Source organism: Chroicocephalus ridibundus, chromosome 1 (genome assembly GCF_963924245.1).
Source record: "Chroicocephalus ridibundus chromosome 1, bChrRid1.1, whole genome shotgun sequence".
Lineage (NCBI taxonomy): Eukaryota > Metazoa > Chordata > Aves > Charadriiformes > Laridae > Chroicocephalus > Chroicocephalus ridibundus.
Genome location: NC_086284.1, coordinates 43565165 through 43592708, shown reverse-complemented (window position 1 = coordinate 43592708; position 27544 = coordinate 43565165). Strand labels below are relative to the sequence as shown.

Genomic DNA, 27544 nt, shown 5'->3' with positions numbered 1-27544 from the left:
TTTAAACAACAGATTGTAAATATAGTGCTGCTGTTCTTACTATTGACAAATACTTCTTTGTACCTATTTCTCTGCACTCTCCAAATTCTATCATCAGCCATTAGCTCTAGACAACCTAACAGGAAATTTTTTTATTTGCAGCAACTTTGAATGCTTGCCTTCTCTTTATGGCTGCTGCTGCTGTTAAAATATTTATATCCTTGATTTTAAATAAATAAGGCCTCTATGTTTCTCTAAATCAATGTGGTTAAAAAACCCTTTCTCCCAGGGAATTCTGGATGAGTGCCAATTTAGTCTTACAATAAAAAGGCACTTTCCTTCTAGAGATCTGTAAGCTCTGGCTGAAATGTGAGGATGATTCTGAAAGTGGTTCCAGGGTAAATTGGGAGTAATTCAGCTGAAGTCAGCTGGTATTGGTGTAAATGAGATCAAAATCAGTGTTTGCATATATGAAATAAGAACATATCTTACTGTAAGAGTCACAATATAACACTAGAAATGTGTTGTTATGAGTTTTTCACTGAAGATTCGAAAGCCGGTAAACTTTTCCCTGATAGCTGTCTTAAAAGAGGACAAAGAAAATTGAAAAGGCTGTATCATGTATCAGTGGGCAATGAACACAAAGAATTCTTTTGTTGTTGCAGCAATTGTTCACTTGAATCATGAGACAAATGGAACAGCTTATGACAAAAGAGAAAAACATATCCTATGCGTATTCTCTTATTCAGAGGGGAGGTATACCCCCTCTTTCAAAAACATCACTGTTATTGTTACGATTAATCGTAGCGTGCTTTACATGAACCTCATCCTGCCATGGCGCTTTGCATCAGGGGGAGGTCAAATGGCCCTCTACGAGAAGAAATTGGTTTGCAAGTTTTACTGTCTGTTCTTCTTGGTTTCCTCATTTAACAGTCCAGAAGAAGCTTAAGTACTTGTAGGCAATCCATTGCCATGGTATTAGAGAGCCATGTAATCCGCAACCCACTGCATTGCCCTGCAAGGTATGGAAATTCTATTATCCTCGTTTTATAGATGAGCAGTAAAGGCACAGAGGAACTAAATGGCATAGCTAAGGTCACACACATTGTCTTTGATTCAGTAGATATTTTGAAAGATCCGTCTTCTGTTGCTTCGGCTGTAGAAGCTAAGGATCCCACGTATACATCTGATCTAGGCACTTTGGGTGATTTAGTACTCAGCAGGGAGAAGTAGACACTTTCAGGGCACAATTCATCTCATCGTAAAGTAAAACCTAAAGGAGTTCAGATGAATCACATTCTAAAAGAGCCTGTTTAAAGAATCTAGATGATTAGCTGAAAGGTATTCTTCAATTACAAATGCCAGTAGTTCATCAGATCATTCCTACTTCTAGTACCTTCTTTTGTCAGATGAGATTTTTCGAAAGTACATGAATGCTGGACAACATTCATACTGAAAAATCCCGCCTTCTTGCTAAGAATACTTATCCTTAATGCTGTATATTCTCTCTGTAAGGAATTATAAATCCTTTTACCTGTCTTTAGTAGAAACAGTACATTATGTCTATAGTGTTTTAATACTTTATTATAGTGCAAACTTCTATTGTGTATCAGCTGCCATGACTGTAGTCAGACATTACGAAATGAAATGTAAGAATATAAACTTCCACTAATATGCACAATAAAGAATAAGTTTACTGTTTTTCTTTTGGAACTTTTGCTAAAATAAGAATCTAAATGTTAGGAAGGAGTCCAGTAGTCTGTTATCATAGACACCATGTCATCAGATTTATTCTATGACAACACTCTCAATTTACAAAGCCATTTTACGTCTCTATTTGTTTACCCCTGCTCTTCACTGTTTTCTCTCTGTGATTTCAATCTCCTAAATGAAACAAGCTAAAATCTCCCAGTCTTCCTTAAAAAGAAAGACTCCTTTCTTCTTTTCTTTCTCTAGTTATTGTGATAACTTGGTCTTTACAGATGATACTTCCTAGTTTTGTGTCAGGAACAGATTATATCAGCCCTTTACATATAATTATATCAAGGTCATTACTGAAAATACTCAGAATTAGTTCAGACTTTAGATTAGAATTGTGTAGAACCCCTCTCCAGCCCCATACTTCCCCTTTCAGCACCATCTATTCACTTCTTGAATCAACCTACAGGTTCTATTAGCATATATTCTAGCTAAACTAAAATAATTTCCTATATGGCACTTCATCACATGCTTTACTCAAGTCCAGAGAGATGAGATTTACTCAATTTCCTTTGCTTCTAAAAATGAAGCAATTTACCATGGTAATCTCACATTATCTACCATTCTTAAAATTGATGCGGCACATCTTCTAATTTTTCATTTGTCACGTTGTTATATTTTCCTTTTTAATTCTGTTTAATTCCTTCGGATCGATTCTTATAGATTTGTGGTATTTTGTGCTCTCTTTTCTGTCCTCTAAGATTGACTGTACATTTATGACACCCCAGTCAGGTAGCACTCATCTCATACTTCACATAGTTATAAAATTGGTTGGTGTTGAATTTGGATTTTCCCTCTGATTAGTTTGACTGTAGTAAATGCCTCCCCAGTAAACAGCAGGTATCAGACATCACACAACAAGTATGGTCAGGGAACCTTAGGTGATATGCAACAGAGTTAGCATGAAGTTTAAGCAAGTATTTCTAGTTGGTGCTCTGACTGCTGCAGACCATGCAAGGGTGGGCATTTGTGCAAACAAGCGTTGCAGTCTTACTTAATCATCCTTGTCAACAGGGAGATCTTACTACCTCCATCTTTTAGCTGTAAAATAGTAGGACCCTGAAGGTTTATGTAGTAAACTAACAAGGACCCATAGAATATGCTGTCGATGCATAACCATTAGGACAAAGAATGTTTTTAACGTTACTGCCTTCTGGAAAAAGGGCACTGTGGAAGGGATGTGCAAGCCAGCGGTGAAAAATTACCAAGATATTTATGTCATTCCCATGTTCTTTGACAACACAGGTATAGCAACTGACAGAGCGTAAAGTTCCTTTGAAAGTCAGACTACTGAGAATTTGCAAAGTGATTACCTGAGACTGTGAAATAGATTAATTAACAAAGAAAAAAAAATGCAGTGCTTAATAAAAAGTTTCATATTCAAGGTGTCTGCCAGGTGTTTTCTGCTTTCAGTGCTATTTTTCTCCCCACAGCAGGGAACAACATTTTCCATTTTAATCAGGAATACTGCTAGAATGGGGGACTAAATGCAATTTACTATATAATCCATCTTCTCAAACTTTCTTGAAGGGTTTGTCATCTTACCTTGCACTCAACAAGGCCATTAGCATTAGTGGAATTTTCAGCTGTTGACTGTTTTGCAATTTTGTTGGCCCGGCCACTGTTCTACAGCTACAGCTTTGGTCCCTTAATACTGCAGAAATCCATACTGCTATGGTGACTGAGATCCGCAATACTGTGAAAGTGAATGCTTTCTCTGGTATTTCGATGAAAATCCATTCTATTTGTGTGTCACAATACAGAAAAAAATAAAATTTTGTCCAGAGAAATTGTCCTGAAACTCTTCATCATGTGTTTGGAGACCATCCAAAAGCATTGCTAGGATGAGGGTTCTGTTCTGTCCAGATGGAATCCACTCGCAAGTATCAGAGCTCAGGAAAAAAGAATTACTTCAATGGGCTTAATTTTGTAAGCAAAAAAGTCAGTTTGATATAGCAATTTGTTTTAAAGAAATAATTAATTATATAAAGGAAGATTTCCTAATCTGCGTGTGCATTAGGTGATGAAGCTAAAGGTAGGACATAGCTCCAGATTCAAATGCTAAATTTAGCTATTTACAATGAAGGTGCGTACGTAAGAGATAGGTGCCTTAACTTCTTATGCTTAATGGACATCTAGTCAAAACCATCAGTAAATATAGAAAGCTGTTCAGATTCACTTCTCCACATTTGGTTTGGTATATTACTATATTATGTTGACAGGATCACTGTTAAATAGAAAATGCATGTATCTTTGGTTCCTATGTAGATATGTACATTGTAGACATCTAAATTTTGAATCTGAATCTGAATCTCAGTCCTGTACTTGGCTTCATCACCTTGATATTTTAAGTTGCAAATACACAAGATGAAATCTTCTCTTTGCACAATCAGTTCAGGTGAGTGTCTCCAGAGCTGAAACCTAGGGTGGAATGAATCCTACCTTTCTTGTGACTCTGTATTTAAGTAACCTTAAGTTTTATACCTAAATGAAGTACAAAAAGAAGTCCCTCACTCATTTTAAGTGAAATCTGATAACTAAATTCAGTGATATAAACATGTAAGAGAAGGACTTACCAACCAGGCAGCTGAGAAGATGGTGGGAGGAAATAGTTTTTTTGAGAACCAAACAAGAATAGTGATGAGACCTTAGTTGAAAGCATGTCAAAAAGAGAGTAAGCAGAATTATATATAGGCAACTTGGAAAAAGTAGAGTCTTGAGCTGAAGAAATTGTAAAGGAAGAATTGGTGTGGTATATAGGAAAGCTAAATGCTAAAGGAATGACTTCTAGTTCAGAGAGGAATTGATCTGTTTCTTTCAGTACATGCCTTCCTAAATCAGCCTTGCTGGTAAAATTCATTTGGTGTTCTATAGAGACAAAAGACACAGTTTTACACCCAACAAAGTCAGTAGCAAAACTCCAGCCTATTTCAAAGGAGAAGAGGCATGTGTCCAATGAATGTGTGAAGAAACAGCTGCCTATCTCTGTTACTGAATAAATTGGTCTGGAATACCTACTTCTCTTTGTCTACCAATAAAGTATTTTGGCATCTCAGATAGGTCATTGTGCTCTGAAGTGTTTGGCATTGTTTCTAAATGACTTGCTGCCTCTGAAGTTACCATTTAATAAATTAACTCACTTGATACAAGGGTAATAGTCTTCTAAAATGTGACTGTTAATTCTCCCACAACTACAATTTTACAGCAGTTCCTCTTCTAAAGCTAAATTGTTGGCACAAAGCCATGCATTACAGGCCGGGGTTTGCAAGGAAAGACTGGGTGTCCTAACCAAGTGTCAGTGATCCTTTTCAGCATTCTTGAGTTCGAATCAGGCATTGAACCCAAGCGTAGGACAAAGTTATTAATGGAACAATAATTCTTAGGTGTTTTGACAAGGCATTTTATAAATGGTAATTAACATCTGCACCACAGTTCCTGTCAGGGAGGTGAAACAGTGGAAATGTTAAGTGAACTACATCCGGCAACTGGAACTCTTCATTTACTTTTCATATTTTGGTTAATCAGCTTTTTTTTTTTTTTAATGCAAGAAAAAGAACACATTTCAGGTTCTTAATCTGAGTTGCTTCATAGTTTTTTAATACGCTCAATAAGCAACAAGTTTTCAATAAGTTCAGTAAGCACAAAGCTGTTCATACTGCCATTATTTTCAGAAGATTTAATGTGATAAGCCTATAACATACCTCACTAAGTATGTGCTCAAAATTACGTTATGCATTGATTTTTTAAAATTATTTTCTTTTGATTATTATTACAAGAGGGAAAATAAAACCAGTAAATTCAAATATATGAAATCACTGTTTACCTTTATGTCTCAAACTGGAGCAAACAATAAAACAGGTCCAGTGAACTTCCAAGTATTCATAACTCTCATGTTATAGGAATTGCCAGATTCTTATATGACTGAGCAAGAGATATAAGTTTCTAGCCACATTTTATAAAAACAAAATGAATTCTAAGGAGGTAAGCAGGCCTTAAACATTGTCTTTTGTTATTACACAAAAACAATGGTTTAAGGAAAGCAAACCAACAGTTTTTCTTGGTATGCTTCTGCCCAAAAATTGCTGGGCCCCTCTGTACAAGAGGGACATTTAGGTGCCAGAGCGTGTCCAGAGGAGAGCTACCAGGCTGGTGAGGGGTCTGGAGACGAGATCATATGAGGAGAGGCTGAGGGAGCTGGGCATGTTTAGCTTGGAGAAGAGGAGGCTGACGGGAGACCTCATTGCCCTCTACAGCTACCTGAAAGGAGGCTGGAGAGAGGTGGGTGTTGGCCTCTTCTCCCAAGTGAATAATGACAGGACCAGAGGAAATGGTCTGAAGTTGCGGCAGGGGAGGTTTACATTAGATATTAGAGGAATTACTTTACTGAAAGAGTGGTCAGGCACTGGAACAGCCTGCCCAGGGAGGTGGTTGAGTCACCATCCCTAGAGGTACTTAAGAAACGTCTAGATGTGGCACTTCAGGCCATGCTCTGAAGGGCAGAGATTGTAGGTTGTTTGGTTTGGGGTTTTTTTGGGGGTTTTTTTGTGGTTTTGTGTGTGTGTATGGTTGGACTGGATGATCTTAAAGGTCCTATCCAACCATGAAGATTCTATGATTCTATCATTTTTTTTTTTGATTACTTGAGAAACCAAGCTTTGTACAATCCTAAAGAAGAATGTAAAGAGCCTGTTACATGTGTAACCATTCATGATCTGTGCTCATAGTAACAATCCTTCCTTCAGCATCTCTTTCAATCCATTTTAATCCATTTAAAACATGATAACATTTGTTAATATTTGTTTGCTTAAAAAAGTTCAGGCACTTGGAGGTGCCATCCAGGATATTCCTCTAAATGTGCTAGCGGAGACCTACCATATCTCTGCTTTGTGCGCTAATTTCAAACAATCTTTTTACTGTGTACTTAGGTTTGGATGCAACTTAAAGTGGCCTACTTTCTAGCTTCTCTTGCATGAATAAATGTAACAGTGAAAAAACAAGCGCAAGAGGTGTAGAAGGCTTGGTTTGCTGAGGTTTGTCATTAAAGAGGACAAAAGAAACTTTTCAGCCTCCATTAAATGTGGATTCACTATTCAGGGGAAGTATGGTTTGATTTCCTCTTTAGAATCACAAAGATATTTTTCTTCAGCCTTCCAGGTAAGACCTGAAAACCTGGAAGTATAGCTTTTGCCAAGGATTTCAATAGGACTGTGTGACTAACCAAAAGTATTTGGAAAATAGTGTATACAGAAATTGCTTCCATATTGATTTTCAGTATATTGAATGTAATGACTAAATGCAGCACAGATTAATTTTCAAGCATGATTTAATAAAACGTAAGTGTTTTGACTCAGGAGCATTTGTTTAATGGCAGTTTTACTGTAAACTATATAAGCTCATTAAGACACTTAGGGATACCTCTTCTGAAAAAAATGATGTAAATGAACACAATTTTTAACGAAAATGAAGGAACTGTAGCGTGGGTGCAGCTCAGACATAATGAAGGAAAGCACTTCCTAGTGTTCTCTGTGTAGTATGCCTGCAGTTCTGACAACTCAACGGGCACAAAACGAACTAAATGGGAGGCCATTATACAAGCGGAATAAGGAAATGGTTCTTTCGTCCCTGGATTAGTTTAATGTCATCTCTGACATCTGCGTCCTGCGAAATTTATCAAGTGTACATTTTTGTGTAGAATGGAACACAAAATCAACAATATAATCAAGCTTACCGGGCACTTAATTTAAGCACTTTCTTCTGTTACGTACTTCAGTTATTCAGATTCATGTAGCTTAAGTTAGAAGAGTTCCCAGATTTAGATCCTAATTCTGCAAAGAGAAATGTACTTCAAAAGGTCTTTTCAAGTCAGTTAAGCTATTTATTTACATAATAGCACTTCCACATAAGGCATCTGCCACAAATTTGCAACAAATTCAGTTTAACCTAAATTTGATTTTGGTCTGAATTGTACTGAAGGAAAATAGGAAAACATGGAAGTGTCAAGCAAAGTACATTATAATAGGGCTTCATAAAAAAGATGCATTTCAACTAGAATATAATGGTTGGTTAGATAACTGTAATTAACCTAATTACAGAATAAATTTCATATTTCTGTGCAAAAATATTCTTAATTACATTTCTTAATTAACATTGGATTTTTAAACACTGTAGTATATATCTGTTTTTGTTTTGCTCTTAGGTAATTGCTGTCTGGAGTATAATATTTGTAGCTTTTTTGATAATTGGTTTCTTTTGTTTTGTGGTTCTTTTTTTTTTCCATTTGTCATTTATTCAATAAAGTAGGTAATTGATTTTTCCACTTTTTAATTCAAAAATCATGGAAAAAATGTTTATTTTGGCACTTGCCACTGCACAGAGGTTAATCTAGTGCTAAGAAAATAATACTTAGGAAATAGATCTGAATGTTTAAAAATACAGCTAAGTGATAGAATTTGAAATGAAGCTACACTGATTGTTCCTGGTGGCAGCTTGATGTTACAAATCTTCTAAAGGTCCCAAAGTTAATAACTTGGAACTACTTTCCCAAGATTAAAGCCCATACTTGTTACTTTTGGAGAGAGACAAACTGACAGCCCTGGCCAGGAGTGCCTCATAAAACTGTGGTTTGTTTGATTTGAGAAAGAGTGAAATTTATAGGAACGCAGAAATACATTGAAATCTGGGACCAAATTCGTAGAAGTCTGGAAAGGCTGTAGAACAGTGAAGTTGTGTGCTTATGGTAAAATAACTGTTTCTGTAAAAGTTAATTTTAATGAAGAATGCTACTATTTGTGCTTAAATCGTAGAATCATAGATTGGGTTGGGTTGGAAGGGACCTTAAAGATCATCCAGTTCCAACCCCCCTGCCATGGCCAGGGATACTTCCCACTAGACCAGGTTGCTCAAAGCTCCATCCAACCTGGCCTTGGACACTTCCAGGGATGGGGCATCCACAACTTCCCTGGGCAACCTGTTCCAGTGCCTCACCACCCTCATAGTGAAAACTTCCTTCTGGATATCTAATATAAAGCTACCTTCTTCCAGTTTGAAACCATTACCCCTTGTCCTATCACTACATGCACTTGTAAAAAGTCCCTCTCCAGCTTTCTTGTAGGCCCCCTTCAGGTACTGGAAGGCCGCTATAAGGTCTCCCTGGAGCCTTCTCTTCTCCAGGCTGAAAAACCCCAACTCTCTCACCCTGTCTTTGTAGCAGAGGTGCTAACTCTTGCTGTGGTCCCTATACTGTTTTCCTCTTAACACATTTCTGTGGTGGATAATAAGAGCAGTAAGCTTATGTTTCGGGGACTCCATAGTTCTCCGGTCTTTTTCATCAAGTTCTGGTGGACACTCATCCTACTACTATTTCTAGAACTTGCTTGAAAGAACAAAGTTTTATGCAACTTTAAAACATATGGTGTCCTTTTAGAAAAAAAGTTACATTTTATTGGAATACAATACCTCCTATAAAAATATTAATGCAATGAGATAAAGAAACTCTTATTCTCAAGCTATCAAGTATATATTAAGCTAATGGCCAAATATTATTCTTAATAGTGATATTTCAAGATTACAGGAAATGGGCAATACTTGGGGTTTACAAGAGAACTGGAGATATTTGGGGAGAATTGCTGAATGACTTATCAAATAAGACTAATATAAACCAACAAAACTACTAAAATGTAACAGATGGTTTAGATTTCATTAGCCTTATGTATGAGAATATCCTGGAGATAAATACAATAAAAAAACTGTACGCGTCTGTATTTGAATATAAATTTTTTCACTGATTTAAAACTCAAATAGATTTGTGGTGCAGTAAATAACTCCCAAAGATATCTTTTGTAATCTGACCTAAAAATTTAACAATTTTCACTTTTTCGCAGTTTTATGTTTTCTAGGCTTTTAGTTGTATGATCTGTCCTATGTTCAAGACTTCAGGAAACCTCAACAATTAACCATCTTCTCTCCCTTACTAATAGCAGCATGTCAGGGTCTTCCACCTATTTCAAAGTGTGGATAACTAGAATCGTTTTGAAGTATTAAATTTCTGAAAGATACCTTGACTATAGCAGGCTCCCTTCTGTAAGTCTCTTTCAGGCATCACAGAATCTTCCTTCCTGGGTATTCTTGAGATGCACTGCCATTTGGGTACTTTGGATAGTGTAGCTGTCTGCTGATTTATTCACTGGCTGCCGGAACCATTTTGCTTATAATGGAAAAAACTTTATTCAAGTGCATTTTCAAGAGATCAGAGTGAATTAATCTAACATCTTCTGGAATGGCAACAGAGATCTAGACTCATCACATCCCTTTTAAATGCACAGAGCTAGATGTAATCGCCATCCAATCGCAGTCCCTTTTTATCAATGGACAGAAACTCACACCTCCAGAAAGTGAGTCAGTTCTTCAGAGAGCTGAATCACTTTGTGCAAATGCTTCTCTCTCCATTGATAATAGAAGGAAGTTAGGATGACTGCATAGCCAACGAGCACAGCAATTAAGTTACTAATTTTCTGAGTGATTCCACTTACTTCAATATACTTCACTCTATTCATTCCATTATGTTGTTACATTAATATAAAGGACTTGGATGGATAGATAGAATATATATAGATATAAAATATGTATAAAAGTAAAAATATAGAAAATATATGTGATATACATACAAACCCTCCACATTATATATGTTTGTACAGATTGCACATTTCATCGTATATATGTATCTGATTTTGAATTGTGATTTTATTCAGTTATGGATTAGTAAAGCCAATATCATTACTTCAATAAAATCGCATGGTATCATGCCTGCCTTCAAGGCATGATCTGTATGTACCACAAGTCAGAAGATCAGGCTTTTACTGTAAATTAGAGAGAGATCAGGAAAAAAACATGTTTAATTTAGACTTCTTTTAAAAATCATAAAAATCTAATGAAATTCAGGTTGACTGGGTTTATTTTTTCTGCTGTACATGAATTAATGGTCAGGCACATAGCAGCTGCATAAAAAGTTTACAAAGCTGTATAGTGTTGAAATATATATTGTTCAGCTCGATTTCACAGCATTTTGCCAGTCTTTCTCATTTGAATAATACCTTTTTTTCCACATTGAATCCTACCTTTTCTCACATGCAATTTGTAAAAATTACTCACCAAAATTTGATTTTATGGTAAACAATTGACAGAACCTTCCAAATTGAGACTTAAGTTGTTCTTAACTGACAGCAGGTTCATGTTTGGGGCATATTAATAGATCAGAAAATGTGACCATGTCAAAAGTGGTGCTGCCTCAGCAGGTTGCCCGTAAATCAATTCAACAAAATATTTTGATCGAGTACCATAAATATTTAGGTGTAAGAGAAAAGATAGTAAATGATTGTGACCATGGGATGCTTTATAAATATTTTATTATCACCATCCATCATCACCTTTTGGGAATACAGACTTTTTTAGACAGCAAAATGAAGAGCTACATAATGAAAAAAGATTCATGCTGAAAATGAATGTTATTCCAAATGCTTGAGCACTGACTGTGCTTTGGTCTCATTAAGTGATCCAATCAAATTTAGAAGGTTCATTTGAATCCTCTGTGGAATTTTGATTTGTTAGATTGTCCTGCTAAAATTAAATGTATGGCAGGAAAAAATGCTAATTTTGAGGAAATAAGATTAGGTGAGATAGCATTCTTCATAGGGGTAGCTTCAGCGGACAAGAAGATGGATGAGTTCCATGCCATGCTGAAGATGGGTGCAAATTTATAAAGATATGCTGTCTGCTCTTTGTCTGCCACAAAGTCTGTCTAAATAACAATATCCTCTCAGGGAGAGAGTCTGCTGTTCTGGCTGCCCATGTATTATTGTATTTGGACTATCTCCATTTGCAAATGTTGACTTTTCATCTGTGACCAAAGAATGAAATCTGTATGAGAGATGTGTAAAACATTTAATCTTTATTTATTTGTTAACAAAAGGGGTTTCTTTTGCCAAATCCTGTTTGCACTTCTTTTCTCCTGCTCTCCCTGGTAGGTGACTGTCTGCATCCACAATGTAACACTTAAGCTGCGAATACAAATTGCACCCGTTTGTGGGGTTTTGTTTGTTTGTTTGTTTATTTGTTTGTTTGTTTGTTTTTAATGACAGCATGCATTAAACAAGAATGACAATCCCAGATATTATTTTCTATCTTCTGTATTTCTAAACAGTAGGCTACAATTGGCTACATTTGTCAGTGAAAGTTTATACAGAATACAGTTTCATATTAATATTTGCTGATACCTAGATTTTTAACACCAGAAAGAACCACTTTCTGTCTGAAAGAACAGATTATCTAGTGAACCTACTTTTTTTTTTACTACAAGGTGTGAAGTTTCACCCAGTTAAACTCTAAAAATAAAAAGAAAGGGTGGCATAGAGATCTGAAGATAGGCAATATGCAATCCATGATAAGTAACACAGCTGGATTTTTTTGGCCAGTGAAGAGCACTGAGTTATCCAGGTTTGAGCTGTTCAGTGGGCAGCTTAGTACCACTCCAGACCATGACTACTTTGGAACGCCTCCTGTGGCTTCTTCCCACACCCTCAACAGCATGGACCATGCCCTTGTGATTTCAGAGTGTTGTAACTTGCCTACAGAATGGTCCCAAGTCTAACATTAGTCAATTCATCTATCTATTCATAAAGACTAGACAACCCTAAGCAAACTTAACCCCTATTATCTCACAAGCTCAGCAGTCAAGTAAGGTGTATTCAATAGAGATTAGGAAAGGGACTGCTTGCTATCTTCTATGGACAACTGAGGGCTAAAATTTAGCTAAATCTCTGTGACATTTCTAGCAACCAGGAGGGACTACCACTAGGCTATAAAAATATATTTCTTACTCTTGAGATGTCGGTAAGGGTTAAGTCCCAAATAATTTCATAATTAAATAATTTCTGTTATAAAAAACACAGAACTAAACCGTAAATATAATAACATACATCTGAACTAATTTCAAAGGTATGTTTAGGTGGTAGGGGCAGAGAGATGTAAATGTGGCCTGCCTATAGACTGAACTACCCATTTCCCTAAGTGTATTTGCTTAAATACAGCAACATGCAAACTTAGTCTTGTGTCACCTGGTCTGCATCTAGCTGAACAGTAGATAAAGCAGCGTATTTGTTCCCATCTGCAGAAAGAGGGCCCAAGTTCCTTCCAAGGAATGTGTAGGTAGTCTAGAAAACCAAAGGGTTTATTCTCAAAAGCACTGTAAAATGAATTCCGTTTCTTGGAAGGTGTCAATTCTTGGAAGGTGTCTTGCCCTGAAAAATGCAACAAACTAAAAATTTGTCTAGGCTGCTACTTCAAAGTGTGGACTCTATGGTACACGAGTACGTCCTGAACACGCACACATGGAGATGCATACAGATTAATACACATGTATGCCAATGCAGAAAAAGTAATTGGAAATGGGAACGGAAAGTTAGGCCAGATAAAAATAACATATTGACAACAGATCCATTACTGATGAAGGTGTAACTAGTAAATGGTAATGGTATTAAATTTTCTAGGAAGGATATCAGAAAAATAAACAACCCAAGCCATCTAAGTAACAATCCCTTTCATTGCAGCTTTTGCACTGGAGCAGCTACAGGCCAAAGGAACTCAAGACAAGAAATACACAATACTTTCTAACAGGGATCATAGTGTTAACAGGCACCTTTTTTACAGTAGATTAGGAATTTCAGCATTCCCTAGGTGTGTAAGAAATCATAATGTAGCCTCCTTCTTTGCAGGAAGGATTACAGAACTATTTCTTATTTATCAGAAGAGCTCTTGTTACCAAGATTGAGGTTGATTCTTGCACATCTATAGGAGGTAGTGTCCAGAATCTATCAGGAAAAAAAGGGAAGCGGAGATGAGCCTTCCAGAAATGTTCTAACCACAAGTGGCCTCTGCCAATGTTTGAAGCAAAAGGCAGGTGCCCTTTCTGTAATCAGCCTATGGAGGGGAGTACAAACTGGAGGGGGAAAAAACCCAGCCTACTGCACTGCTATGTTGTTCAAATCTACAACCTGGTGGCCTACATTATTACTCTTAAAATGCCAAACACATTTAGATATTCAAAGTATGAAGGGAAGGGAACACTTACTTTCTTAACTCTGAAAAGATTTAGGCATGAAACAATCTCAGTCATCAGAAGATTGAAGCAATGCTATGCAGAAGAATTTCAAGTAGTTGAATAATCTTGCATTTCAAAATTTAGCTGCCCATGGAGTCAAAGAAGCCACACATGATTTTTGAAATTATTGTTTGGATCTTAGACACCTACATTTCTGTGGAACCCATCTGGATCACTGAGGTACTTCACAGAATTGCATAGAAAATCTTATTCTGCCAGGCTTTCCTGTCTTTTTAGAAAATGCTTTAGTTGCTGAATTTCGGTATTCTGAGCAGTACCTCCCACACACCCTTATCCACCAGCTTCCTGTCCCTCCTGTTGTTGTGCTAACTAAAGATTCTGGCAGCTTATCTCTGCTGAGTAATACTGATATAAGCTCACTTTACAGTATTATTTAGTTCAGTATTGATGAAAAAGAAGCTTGGGCCAAGACAGGGAACAAGAACTAGCAAGGGTTTCTTGATTTCTACCTAAGTAGAAAATCCTAGAGGATGCAAGTCCAGGAAGGGGAGAGAGAAGCAGCAGGTTACAAGGTGGTGGTGATAAGTCTACCAAAACTGGTAGCAACAATAGTAGAAGTCCAGCGACCTTGGAACAAGGTGATTTGGGAACAGAATATGATTTTATCAGCACTGACTATGCCAGGTGGAATGACCATGGAATACGCACTAAAAATATATTTTTAGTATTCACTGAATCTTGCTGTTAATTAATAATACCAAGAAAACACATCCAGCACAGCATGTGTGTGGCTTTGTAGTCTTGGATTATTATTTTTTAACAGACTAGAAATAAAGATCAGCTTTTCTCATTTATTTGGCTGATATTTAAGAAGAACAAAAAGTCAAAAGAATCTTTTTCGTTATAAACTATTTTCCAGTTTTTATATATAATATATACAGTAGTTTCAAAACCTCTATGAAATATAATAATGTCATTTCAGTTCAAATATATGTGGGGAAGGCTGTAAAAACATGTGGTCCCAGAAAAGGTCATTTTGTAAAGTAGCCCATGAAAGCTTAAGAAAGCTTTCTGTATTTGAGGTTAAATAGAGCTGAAAATGTTGTTGCTGTTGTTTTATTTTCTTTTTAAGATTCAATATGAAAAGTTAAATAAATATGATTGTCTGAAACACAACTATAGCCATGTTCAAATCCACTATACTTAACATTAGTTCCCTCAGGCAGAGAGCCCCTATTCATTTTTTTAAGACCAAAATGTCTCACTGCATGGAACTTATCTTGTGGCCTTGACTCTCCAAATTGAAGAATGAATTTTCTGGCTTTAAGCAAGAGAGCTTTAAAGAAGCAGGTTGAAAAGCAGCTGGTCAGCACACCAGAAGCTAGTTGCTAATTGCAGCAGTAAGTTAATCAATGAAATGGCAGTTTAGCTTCTGGGTATAATAAAAAGAGATAAAAGACCATACAGAAATTCCGGCATTAGGGTATGACCGGCTCTTGAGTGGCATAAGTTATTTTCCTTCTTACACCTGTCTGCTTTTGAGTAGGGAAGTCATGCATCTGCTTGACAGCTATTAACAGAATAAAATAACAACAAAAAAGCATTTTGGGGTAAGATCTGATATAAATATTTACAAAGACAATTTAAGGGAGTGTTTGTTATGCACTTTTGTGTTTGCTTTCAAAACATTTAACTCCAGAGACAGATGGCTTGTACAGTTTTATCAGCACTTGTGTCATTACATATTCAAGCAGCCAAGACTGATAACCAGCCTCATGTATTACGGATTGTTCAGAGAACAAATACTTTGGGGAAAAAAAAACAAACCCAGAAACCCACATATCAATAAAGTACTTCAGTGTGGAAAAACTTGATACAGAAATTTCAGTGACATTGTTATGAAGAGAGGAAAGAAATTAATGCAATTATAAAATTAAAGCAGCAGGAACAGCTTTTTAAGTGGTGTCATTGTACGTGGTAATGAAACAACTTTTGAAAATTGGGTGAAAGCTATTGTTCAGCAGTGGTGGAGGAGAAAGATAATTACCATTAAGGCAACATTATGCTTTCTCAATACAAAGCAGCCAACTCTTCAGTGCAAGCTACCCCCAGAAGATCTCTCTCCCATCATACTGCTTATGATCTTTTCACTTTATGCTACTGAATAGCAACCTGAATAATAAGGAGTCTTAGAAAAGAATAAACTGTCTATACCTGAGAACATAATTACACAAAACAGAAGCTGAAAAATACATATTGTGGAAAGATTCTTTTTTTTTTTTCATGGGTGTGGGCACCTTTTCATCTTCATCCTGTGTCTCACAGTAGGACATTTACAGAGTCCTCTAAATTGTGATCACCACCATTATTAGCAATAACATTTACAAAAATATTATGCTTGTATCTAAGAGCCTTAACTGGAGATCATGTGTGACAGGCACCACACACTTTATGAATGAAGCTTTTTCCTAAATCAGTAAGCATGATCATTCCTTGTAGTAACTCAACAGTAAAATATATTATTTTAACAATCTGCATTTCTAAAAAAAATATTTTGTGGATTTCTTTCTCTCCTGTGATGGCTTAAACCAAAAGTTATTAAAATAATAATTGTTAATTATATATTAGATTAAATCTTGCAAGGAATTTCGTAAATTTAAACCTCACAATATTTTAATAAGGCAAGTAAATATTCCTTGTATTTTACAGATTGGAAAGTATGAGTCAGAGTACTGGAAAATATGCATATTCACTTGCGTAGGAGTCTGAACCAGGTCTCGATTCTGGACATGCATTTTATTCATAGTTGTTTACATAGAGGCATAGGTAGAGGTGTATGCAGACTTATACCATACCTCACAGCTATTTGAAAAGTTATACAGCTAAAAGAAGTGTCTACAGGTGTTCCCCTGGGATTCCCTGTCCTCTCCTAAAAGGAACGGGCCTCACTCTGCCTACAACTGTCCTACTTCCATACAAAAATTGTAATTGGCCCACTGCAGAGGCTGCCTTGGTCTTCCCTTTGGTTGAAATCTTTGCATAGGGAAGGTTGACTGTAGAAGGAGTTGCCTGCATACAATAATTGATTTTTGAAGTCTAAGTGGGACAGTGGTATTTTGTTAAACAAAACAAACAAAAAAAAACCAACCAAAAAACCAAGGAGCTGCTCCTTCTGAACAGGTTTTGTTACCCCATTCCTGTATTCAGCTCACAGTAAGAGATATCTAAATATTCCAGTGCTCTCCAGAAAGTTTATCAATTTAAAGATGGCTAAAGCAATGGATGTTTAAAATCCGTTCTGAGTTTAACAGCATTAACTGCCTAGAACTGTTACTATAGAAAGCAAAACACGTGAAGTAAATGTTCCAAAGAGTTTGGCATGTAGCTTATAGGGCCACACACATATTTAGTTCTAAGTAAAACCAGTTTATTAGGCATTTAAATTTTAAATGGAAATAAATATCTTATGTCTTGAAATTTATTTAACTAAACAGGAAAAGTAACTTATCCCTTTCAGGGCTATAGTACTGAAGGCTCTCTTGTTAACCTTTTATTCCTCTGTAGACTGGAAGCACAGAGTGCATGCACTGTATTTCTTGAAATGTGTTATTCTGTGGTGAAGGGTTTTATTTGTGTTTTGAAAGTTTTAATCCCTGCCAAGCCTTTCCTACTTAGTCAGCAAGATAGTATTGTACTGTGAGAGTATGAAGGTTGAAAATAGTTCTGCCACTTCTCATTTCCTTCCTATGAAAATGGGAAAAAACTAATCAAAATTAAATTTCTGTTGTCAGGAAAAAATAAATAAATCTGCCTTTAATTTATAGATTAACCTTAGGAAATGTTAACAATAAACTCAGAGTACTTGCTTTACTTATTATTGCTTTGTTTTAGTACTGAGTACCTACCTCAATTTGATTATAACTTCATACTATAAGATTCAAAGAAGAGCTTTATAGAAAAAAGAATCTCACTCTTCCAGGGAATTACCACAGTTCTCATTTTAGAATCAAGGTTCCTGGTACTCATTGAAATCTCTGCTAAACTCCTACTTTACAGTTGCTTTTTCTTTTTTTCCTAATGGTTCTGGGTTAATTATTTCATCTTGTATTGACCTAAATGGAAAGTAGCATTGATACTGTACATTTTCCATGTTCTAGTTGTCAGCAATAGGACAATTTCTTATACAGGGAATGCAGAAGCAACTTTTATTATGGTTTATTATATTCTGTCACATCAACAGCATACTGTATATCCTCCAGATATTCAAAAAGAGGAACTATTCAAAGATAAGAAGATTAATTACATTTTAACATGTAGTAATATACCTGATTGCATTTTCTATATGTGTGTGTAAAAGCACTGGGTTGTTAATCTGTGGAATTTGCTACCATAAATTGTTATGTGTCAGTTAAAAAACCAACTAACCAAACAAAAAAAAAAACTGAGAAAGAATAGCAATTTCCATGAAATTAATTGGGGTAATGTCAGTATTCAGAAAAATGTCTGTTTCTAAGGGTAATTTATTGTATATGCATGAAGTACAAGAGAATGAAATATTCTTTGGCATTGTAGCACTGTAATCTTTGTTAGTGTCCTCACTTATAATTTTGACTCTCAATTATATTATTAAAAATATACACTTTTCTTTTTCTGATATACTACTGACATTTTTCTTCTGATTAGTACTGCTTTTTAAGACGCTTCATAACTTCACTATTCATGCCTACCTGCTAAAGTTCTTTCTCAAAAATCAATCTATAATTTCCTTCCTGTCACTGGGCTGTTTAATCAAAGAAAAATGTCTCCTTAAATCTTCCAATGTCTAGAGCACTAGCCAGTTGAATTACTCTGAAGTCAAGAAAAAGCATCTCAAAATTCTTGCTCAGAATTACAATGCAGTTAGCAAAGAATCATGACAAAGCATAACTTAGATATTGAGAAATATCTAACAAAGACACACAAAGTGATTTTCTCTGCCTTTTTCCTGGATTGCCCTTCCTCATACATCCATTCTGATCAGAGGAGCAAATTCAGCTATTTAGAAATGCAGTAAGACTGAGAGGAATTTAGAGCTGCCGAAGACATGGGTCTGCAGCTGGCCAGCTGTGTCCTCAGTAGTGTGTGAAAAATGATATGGATATTTAATATGCATAGTACTTCAGCAGACTTTATTTCTATCTCCCATGGTCTCATATTGCTTACTTACAAAGAATTATGAGAACAGTTCTTTATCAAGTGCAAGATTTACATGAGACACCTTTTTTTTTATTTACCCCTTGATTTTTATGGTTGTGTAGCAGCTATCCGGGATGTGTATAATGGTCAGAAGAATTACAGATTTTATTCTCTTTCCCATCGCAATGTTTTGAAGTGTTTCATGGCTTCATTCTAAAATCAACCTACTTGTTGAAAGTGTGCATCAGAGTTTTATGGGTAGAAGTCTAGAACTATGCGCCAATCCAAGTTTGTAAAATAGTAGACATTAGAATAATCTTGCCTACAGATCTGTATACAGATCTGCCTACAGAACTGTATTTCCACTTTTTGAAACTACGTATGTAGCATATACAGAGAGTATATGCTCTACAAAGCAACTACTCTCTAACAGAATGAAAATGTCTCTCAGATTTACCAGCACAATATTTTGTTGCAGGGTCATTGCTAATTTTCACATGAGGTATATGTATAAATTTAACGCCAAATATCACAGTCTAATATGCTGTCTTTTTTTTCTCTCTCCCTCTTTCTTCTTTCTGTTTGTTTTTCTTCTACAGATGGGCCTCTTGGGCCACGAGGATTAGCTGAAGCTACGGAGATGTGTACTCAAGAATGCCTGGTTTTGGGTCACTCAGACAACTGTTGGATGCCTCCCAGCTTGGGCCCGTACCAACAGCCAAAGTCTCCTCTCTCCACCTTTGCACCTCAGAAAGAATGGGTTAAGAAGGACAAACTAGTTAATGGACACACATTGACCAGGACCTGGAAAGAAGATAGCAACAGAAACCAGTTCAGTGACCGAAAGCAGTATGGTTCCAGTGAAGGCCATTTCAACACTGGCAACCACATGACTGACATTCCTCTGGCCAACTTGAAGTCTTATAAACAGGCCTCAGGAGCTGTTGAGAGTCCAAAGGAGCACCAGCTATAAGAAATGGTTGCTTTGGACCAATGACTTTAGCCTACTTAGACTTGCTAATACTGTGTGTGTGTCAGAGCTTTATGTACTGGGTAGCCCTCTAGAACTATGCTTCACCTAGCAGAGATATGCATATCTTTATGTTAGCACCGTGGAAGGTATGATGTCCTGCAACATGAAAGAGTGTTTCTACTAGTTGTGTGGTTTTGTTAAATAGACATGATTAAAATCTGCAGAGATCTCTCCAGTTTGCAAATATCCTTTTTTGTTTGTTTGTTTGTTTTTTGACCCTGGACTGCTGCTATGAACAACAGAAGATGCATTTGGAGAGCGAGAGAGTGAGAAAGTTCAGTGGATTGCAATGATTGAAAAGCATATCCAGTTAGAAAATTGTGCTTTTGTTGTCATTGATCTATGCTGGGACTGTTGTACTTGAGATCACATTGCAAACAAAACAACTGAAACTGTAAACATTAAACCTATTGTGCTATTAACAATGTTAGTGGACACTTATAAGTCGATCAGTGTTCAAATACTTGTAAATAGAAACAATTATTACTTACAATTTTTGTGTACTTATAACATTCACTTGAAAAGATACTGTAGCATATATCTGTGCTTCACAGTTGCTTTTTACTTTCCTTCATTTGCTTCCTGTTGTTTTGCTTTTATTTTCAGTGATGGTGTTTCTGTGTTAGTAGTCTGTCTGACACACAATGTTCCAAGGAAATCAAAACTCTTGTGTTAAAAGTGAAAAAGGAGTGATGGGGTGGGAGGGAAATTTGGTTGTAGAAAGAAAAAAAAAGATTTTTCTTTCTATGTAGTAGCAAATGATGCCATTTTTTTCTTTTTTTTTTTTTTTAATATTAAGAAATTAAAGGACTTGTGTAAGGGCTTAAAAATTTAGCAATCTTTATTTAAACTTCCATTATGTTTCATAAAATAGGGAAACTGCAAAACAAAAGAAGAATATTTAAATTCGTGGTGGTGGGTGAAAGGAAAAGCTGTTCATTTGGATTTCTTGATCAAATTAGCTGCAGTGTGTCATTTAACGAGTGATAGCTGACATTGATCTCAGCTGGAACATATGGAGGAAATTCTACAGGAGCAAAATACAATAATCATGTTTTTCCAATTGGGCAGGTGTGTGTCTATACCTAAGACAGTTTGTATTGCTGAAACAGCAGCATTTGTGTTGATCTTCATCTGCGTTAATGTTGTAGTAACACAAGTGTTTTTAGACCATAGCCACAGAATATTTAATGTGTTGTGCCTTCATGATGTAGCAGAGCATTCTCCTGGTAGGCTAGTTGGGGGAACTAAAGGGTTAAATCTCTAATTATTGCTGTTTAACTGTTTGTTATCATAGTTGGTCAATGCCTGGCAGGTACCAGTATCATGTCACCTCAGTCAAACCAGCAGAGTGACTCCTAATGTTAGTAAGATCTAAGTTGCACGCAGAGCAAATCCAAATTCATACATTTTTAGATGTTTTTTGTTAAGGCATGACAGATGATTTACACAAATAAATAGCATGCAAAAAAAAAAAAAGAAAAAAAAAGTCCTTACAGAAAAAAGCAAGTTACTTATGTCACAGTGAAACATCAGTCTTAAAGTAACAAATTTAGCTAATCTGAAGGTGATTTTATTCTTACCAAAAACACAAACTTTTTTTTTCTTTATTCTTTTGTATATAGCAGTTCAATTTTTTATTTTTTTTTTTAGTATTTTTTTCCCCCTCCACAGTATAAAAGGCATTAAAATGGGTTAGGGGTGCATTGCTTATTGCAGTACTTATGTCAGTTTGTGAGGGGTGTTTGATGACTTTGACAGAATAAATATCTAACCAGTTATCCTTGTTACTGCTTTGCCAGCTCAACGTTATTTAGTTATTCAGCTCTTGCAATAAATGTTCTGAATTCCTGATTGTGTTGTGTTAGTTCTTGGGCAGATGCCTAAGGGACTTTATTCCAGTTAATTTATCTTTCTTTCTGTTGTTGTTGGTTGGTTTGTTTCATTGTTTCATTCTGAATTTCCAGTTATTTTTCTAAGCATATCATGGTCCATTTGGTTCATATAGATATGTATAAGAACGGAATATACAACAAATAATAAATCCTGAGGGCTACATTCTGTCATTCCTATAGGAACTTATTCAAAAGGATTTATCTGAATTAGGTAAAGTGTTACTTACCAGCTTAAAGGTGACAGAATCTAGCCCAGATTTGTTAGGCATACTTAAGCACATGTAATAAGCAACCTTGCATGAGTCTTTGTAATAGTACAGTGGTAGCATATAGAAAAAACAGCACTTACCACACCTCAGTCTTTCTTTTGAGAGAAAAGTAAAGTCATATCAAAATACGGTAAATACTTTCTTACGAGGAAAATTTGTGTGGTTATATAACCACTTTTGTTGCAGCACAGTTAAAAAAAAAAAAAGAAAAAAGGAAAAAAGAAAAAAAAAAGCCCAGAAACCTTGAAAAAGATATATCAATTAAAGTAACCTATTTTTGAGGAAGCTGAGTTTTAATGCAGTGGTGCCCTGAGTTCTGTATTAAAACCAGAAATACAATAAGTAAGAATAAGTAAGAAATAATAATAATTAAGAAAACCCAAATAGCACCAACTATTTTAAATTATAAGTGCCTTTTTAAACAGAATATATTTGAAAAAAATTCTATGAAGGACAGGAATTAAATGATGTGACTATTGCTACAGAAAGAGAACTATATTCTATTCCAACTTTTAATACTGTGTGCTGCCATCAAACTGTGTAGGAGGAGCACAAAAAAGTATGATTTAAATTTCTGGCAGGTGAAAATATTCTCATTTCATTTTCTGAAATTTTATTTTGGGTAATTTTAGTTTATGAAGGCCTTACCCAACTTTGAAAGAATTATTAAAAAAAGAATTAAAAAAAAAGATAGGAAAGAAAGAAAGAAGAGAGGGAGGGAAAGAGAAGAAAAGAAAGAAATATCTGGAGCACAGAGAACTGTATCTTAACCCCATTTAAGACAAAGGAATGTTTCCCAGGGCTTTCCACAGAATCTGGATTTGGCCCTAAACATGTATTCAGCAAGTGTCTATTTATTCACAGCTGTTTGGTTTGCTCAATCAGTAGTACTGGTATTGCTGTCTAAAACTCAGAAATTAAGGAAAACAAAAAACCAAAGAATATTAAATCCTGACAGTGATTTGTGAATTCAGTGATGTGTCAGACGAAGAACTTAAAAAAAAAAAAATCAAAAATCCCACTGCACAGAATAAGAAGGCAGCTGAATATTGGTGACTATTCAAGCTTACTAGCTTTGAGGTTAAACATAAAATTATTGGTAAGCTGGCATGGTATGGATGCCTCTTTGGGCTTTTTTTCTTCAGCTAGGAACATTGGGTTCTGTTTATTTATGTCTTAATGCACGCATTTGAAGAACTGCTAAAAGTATAAACCAAAGGTTTCTTCAACAGTCCTTTATTTTTACTGTCACTGACCAAAGCCCTGTGTCCAAATAGAAAATGGGAAGCATACATGGATATAGTCGTTTAGTCTTACTTAATCCTATGCTGTACCATCTCTTACTAAAGATAGAACAGTCAGGACCTCTTTCCCAAGGAACTGTCTGAAGGCAGACAAAGAAATACATGGACCAGAATTAAGGAGGATGCAGAAATATACATCAATTTTAACAAATAGGTATGAAGAAAATTATATTCACATTACTTGTTTAATGTGATTATTACTTGTTAGCAAGTTTTTAATAGGAATCATGATCAGGAAGAATTTTAAGGACTCGAGCATGGAGTAGACCAAACTCTAATGGAGAAACTCAGGAAGCTCTGGATACATAAGTAGCATAAAAGCGGGAAATGCATATCTGTGTGAGAAAACAGGAGGGATAAAGACTAATGTAGCTGACATGAGAAAACAGAGAAATAAGAAAAAGAGGATCACAACATCAATCGGGTTCAACCTTGGGATGTTTTGAACAGAGGGAGGCACTAGCAGCTTTAACAAAAGAGAAGGACAGGGTGAGAATCATGGGACCCAGCAATAGGTGATGTCATGGTATCGATGGGACTCACAACATGACAAAAGGCTTAGGGATAGGGTCTAATAGCCTTAGGCAGTAGCGTCTGATACCTCAAAATAGGTTACAAAAGCATATGAGAGCACAATAGTGGTGACTTATCCAGTCCAGACAGAAGAACTAGTAGCCTGTGATGACTGATTTCCTTATGGCCACAAAATATTTACCTTGATTCAGCTGATGAAACATTCTTATGGCATGTATCCTTGCCATAAGGTAAAATAAGCCTACAGCACACGTGCTCACGTGTGCCAATTCAGACAGCAAAAGCAACTGAGTACTTATGGCATTGTCTCTGAATGCTCAGTTCTTGCCTGTTTAACACACTCCTTCAGCAGAAATGTGTTCCCAAGCCTTGACTTTATTTAGTTTATATGCGTGCAGTCCTTGCTGCTGTGATGAAACACTTCAAAATGGAAACCAATTCTAGAGCAAAGCAAGGTATTTTAGTGTACAGAAAACATGATAGAATATCACCCAGAGGTGTGAATCAGCTCAATATATCATGGACAGTTAAGCTCTAACTCAGTTAATATTAGTTTTATTAACTTTCACTGCTGGTCACCTTAGTGGACACATTCATCAAATGTAATTACGCCATAATGCAAAACTACCTTTGACTTTTCCACTTGTTCAAAAAAAAAAATCTCGGTAGATGCTTCCTTTTAAAATTACAACATATCCTTCTCTAAAATATAATACCTAATATAACACAGCTGCTTATATTATAATCTCCTTTTCTTGTGAGAAGCAGTTATATAGTTTGTTTTCAACCAGTTGAGCATAGTGAGATTATAACATAAAGGGCCAGATTCTGATCCTTCGGCTTTTTTGAACCTCTTACAAAGAAAAATATCAGGACTCCTCCCATATTAGTACTTCAGTATGCAGTGGACTAGCAAATGTTTGAGAAGAAGGAAATTTGTAATTTCCAGAGTTTTAAAACACCATGTAGTTCATTTATAAACTTGAATTAATGCTAATGAATGCAGAATTAGAAGCTCTTTTTTTTTTGACTGATAAAGACACATCACTTCACTGGACACTAATAGAACTTATGTCCTGATATGTATCCTCATCCTGCCAAATACTGTGCAGCTCTTTTGAGACACTGAGTGCACCGTATTTCTTTAGAACACAGCAGTAAGCATACTCCTGTAGGAGAAGCTCAGCATTTCACAGGACTGAGTCCACAATGAGAAGAATATCACAGACACGCATATCATATGCTAAGTTTTGAAGCAAGAATGCTTTCTCTAACTGCAGCATCTCATGACTATAACTACAGCTTTAAGTTTTTACTGCTACCTAATTGTACAATAGAAAAAGTATGTCTTTAACTACCAGAAAGGATCTCAAATTCTCACTGTATATTATGAAAAGGAAGAACTGAAAGAAAGTAATATCCCTCATTTTCAAAAATAAGTGTTTTTTGTTTTTGTTTTTACCACAGCCATTCTTAAATCCACCTGTTGTGCCTAGGTATTGCAACACATTCTAATATTGCATGGCATGTAAATAGATATCTTAATTACTCATAATGATATGATTATATACACATATATATATATAGATTATATATATATACTTAAATATTATCAATCACATAATTACTCAGTATTATTTAATGGAATTTTGGGACTATGGATTTTGTTGTTTGATGTACTTTAAACTGTATGAAGCAGCATATTCTTAAGACTACCCTCACCAATGCTTTTGATTATTTATTCATTAAATAAAGTGCTTTCTTTTGCTTGTTATAATCCTGTTTGTACAACCATGTGATAATGTTAAAATGGGTAAGTACTGTACGGGAATTATAACTGTTTATTTTATTGTCTAAATATATACCTATAACAAAATTTATTAGTGATCTGAGTTTTAAGAATGTGTCTTTTTATGTGTTTACTATCTCCTTGTACACAGTCCAATTTTAAAGGAAAGCTGAGATAACATTTCTTCATGCAACTCTGAATGACCCAATGGCATTTATATGTCTTTTTGCCTTTATTCACAATTGAAATTAGGATGATATCTGTACTTTAAATCAGCCATAATATAAATACATAATACAGTACTTAGGGCTTGCTTAGTGTAGCTGTCAGAAGCAAACCTTCATAAGCATTCTTCATTTCGCTGGTAAAGATATATTAAGTCTCAGATGGGGGAGAGGGAGAGAGTCTACACTCAGAGGATAGTATTTAGAACAGCTGATTTAACAGCTGTTTTGTAGAAAGGATCAACTAGAATGTTTGAGGAGCTCAAACACTGATGGTTGATAAAACCGGGAACTGTTGTTGGTAAGCCTTAGTTGCATCAAAGTAAATGGGAATTTTATTTCAAAAAGACAGCATTTCACCAGTATTTAAATGTGTATTTGCTCAAAGGAAACTCATCTTCTGCTTTCCTTTCACTCACTGCAATATTCCATAGAAAGATTCTTCCCTTCCCTTCCCTTCCCTTCCCTTCCCTTCCCTTCCCTTCCCTTCCCTTCCCTTCCCTTCCCTTCCCTTCCCTTCCCTTCCCTTCCCTTCCCTTCCCTTCCCTTCCCTTCCCTTCCCTTCCCTTCCCTTCCCTTCCCTTCCCTTCCCTTCCCTGACACCTTATTGCCTTGGATGTTTGCTGAAGAGGTAAGTCTGCAGTGCCATAAAATGGTAGACTGAACTTGAGGTAGTTGAGAGTTCCTACTGCCTACCCAAGTTGGACGGTTCTTTTAAGTTCCTTGGGCACTATATCCACCAGCCATTTCCTAAGGCATCCTCCTACAATTTGCTTTTTCTTTCTTCACTTGAAAACCTGCCTGTACTCCTCAAAGATTTCAACGTTAAGCTGATTTCTGTTACTATGTTATATTTACCTGTACCACAACCTTCCCAAGGTATAGAGAGGTATTTTCTGTTTCTTTTCAAATAGGGAATTGAGAGTTGGATCTGTGTGGTGTTGCAGCTATGCAGACATTTTTGACATCTTGTAACATGGGTGCTCATGGAAAAGGCAGCTGTTGACCTCATTGCTTTCACAACGGAGAACAGGAGAGCGTAGCAGCAAGATGGGAAAAGGAGGAGATAGCAGAAGGCTGCATGTGTTAGAGAAGAAGTAAACTATGACAGCTTGAATTTGATGAAGAAAACATTTAAGGCCCTTAAAAATGTGTTCTAAGTCCTCATATCTCTGTAACACCGTAAAAAATGATCCTCCTATCTGTATAGGTTTGTGTACGTAGCACACTTTTAACACTATTTTCTTGTTCAAAAGGGGTATCCAGAATTATGGCAAGGCTGTACCATTCTTCTGCTGAATTTCTTCCATTTGGTATACACACTCCTTTTAAGAAATGCTACTTTTTTTGGAGACATTGCTCTTCTGCCTGCCATATGTATATAGAGACCAGAAACAATACCACGTGACTTCAGTAACTGAGCAGTGAGTTTGACTACTGAATTTTTAATATCAAATGCTTATAAAATCATT

At 35.9% G+C, this 27544-nt stretch overlaps 1 protein-coding gene across 4 annotated transcripts in view; it reads left to right on the top strand.

The window, feature by feature from the left end:
- PCDH9 (protocadherin 9) overlaps positions 1-25899 on the top strand; it is a 704561-nt gene extending 678662 nt beyond the window's left edge. For all 4 annotated transcript variants that reach the window (XM_063335354.1, XM_063335335.1, XM_063335345.1 and 1 more), the window contains one exon: positions 19624-25899. In XM_063335354.1, the coding sequence (XP_063191424.1) occupies positions 19624-19997 (374 nt within the window). In that variant the 3' untranslated portion in view covers positions 19998-25899. The remainder of the gene's footprint in view (positions 1-19623) is intronic.
- The last annotated feature ends 1645 nt before the right edge of the window (positions 25900-27544 follow it).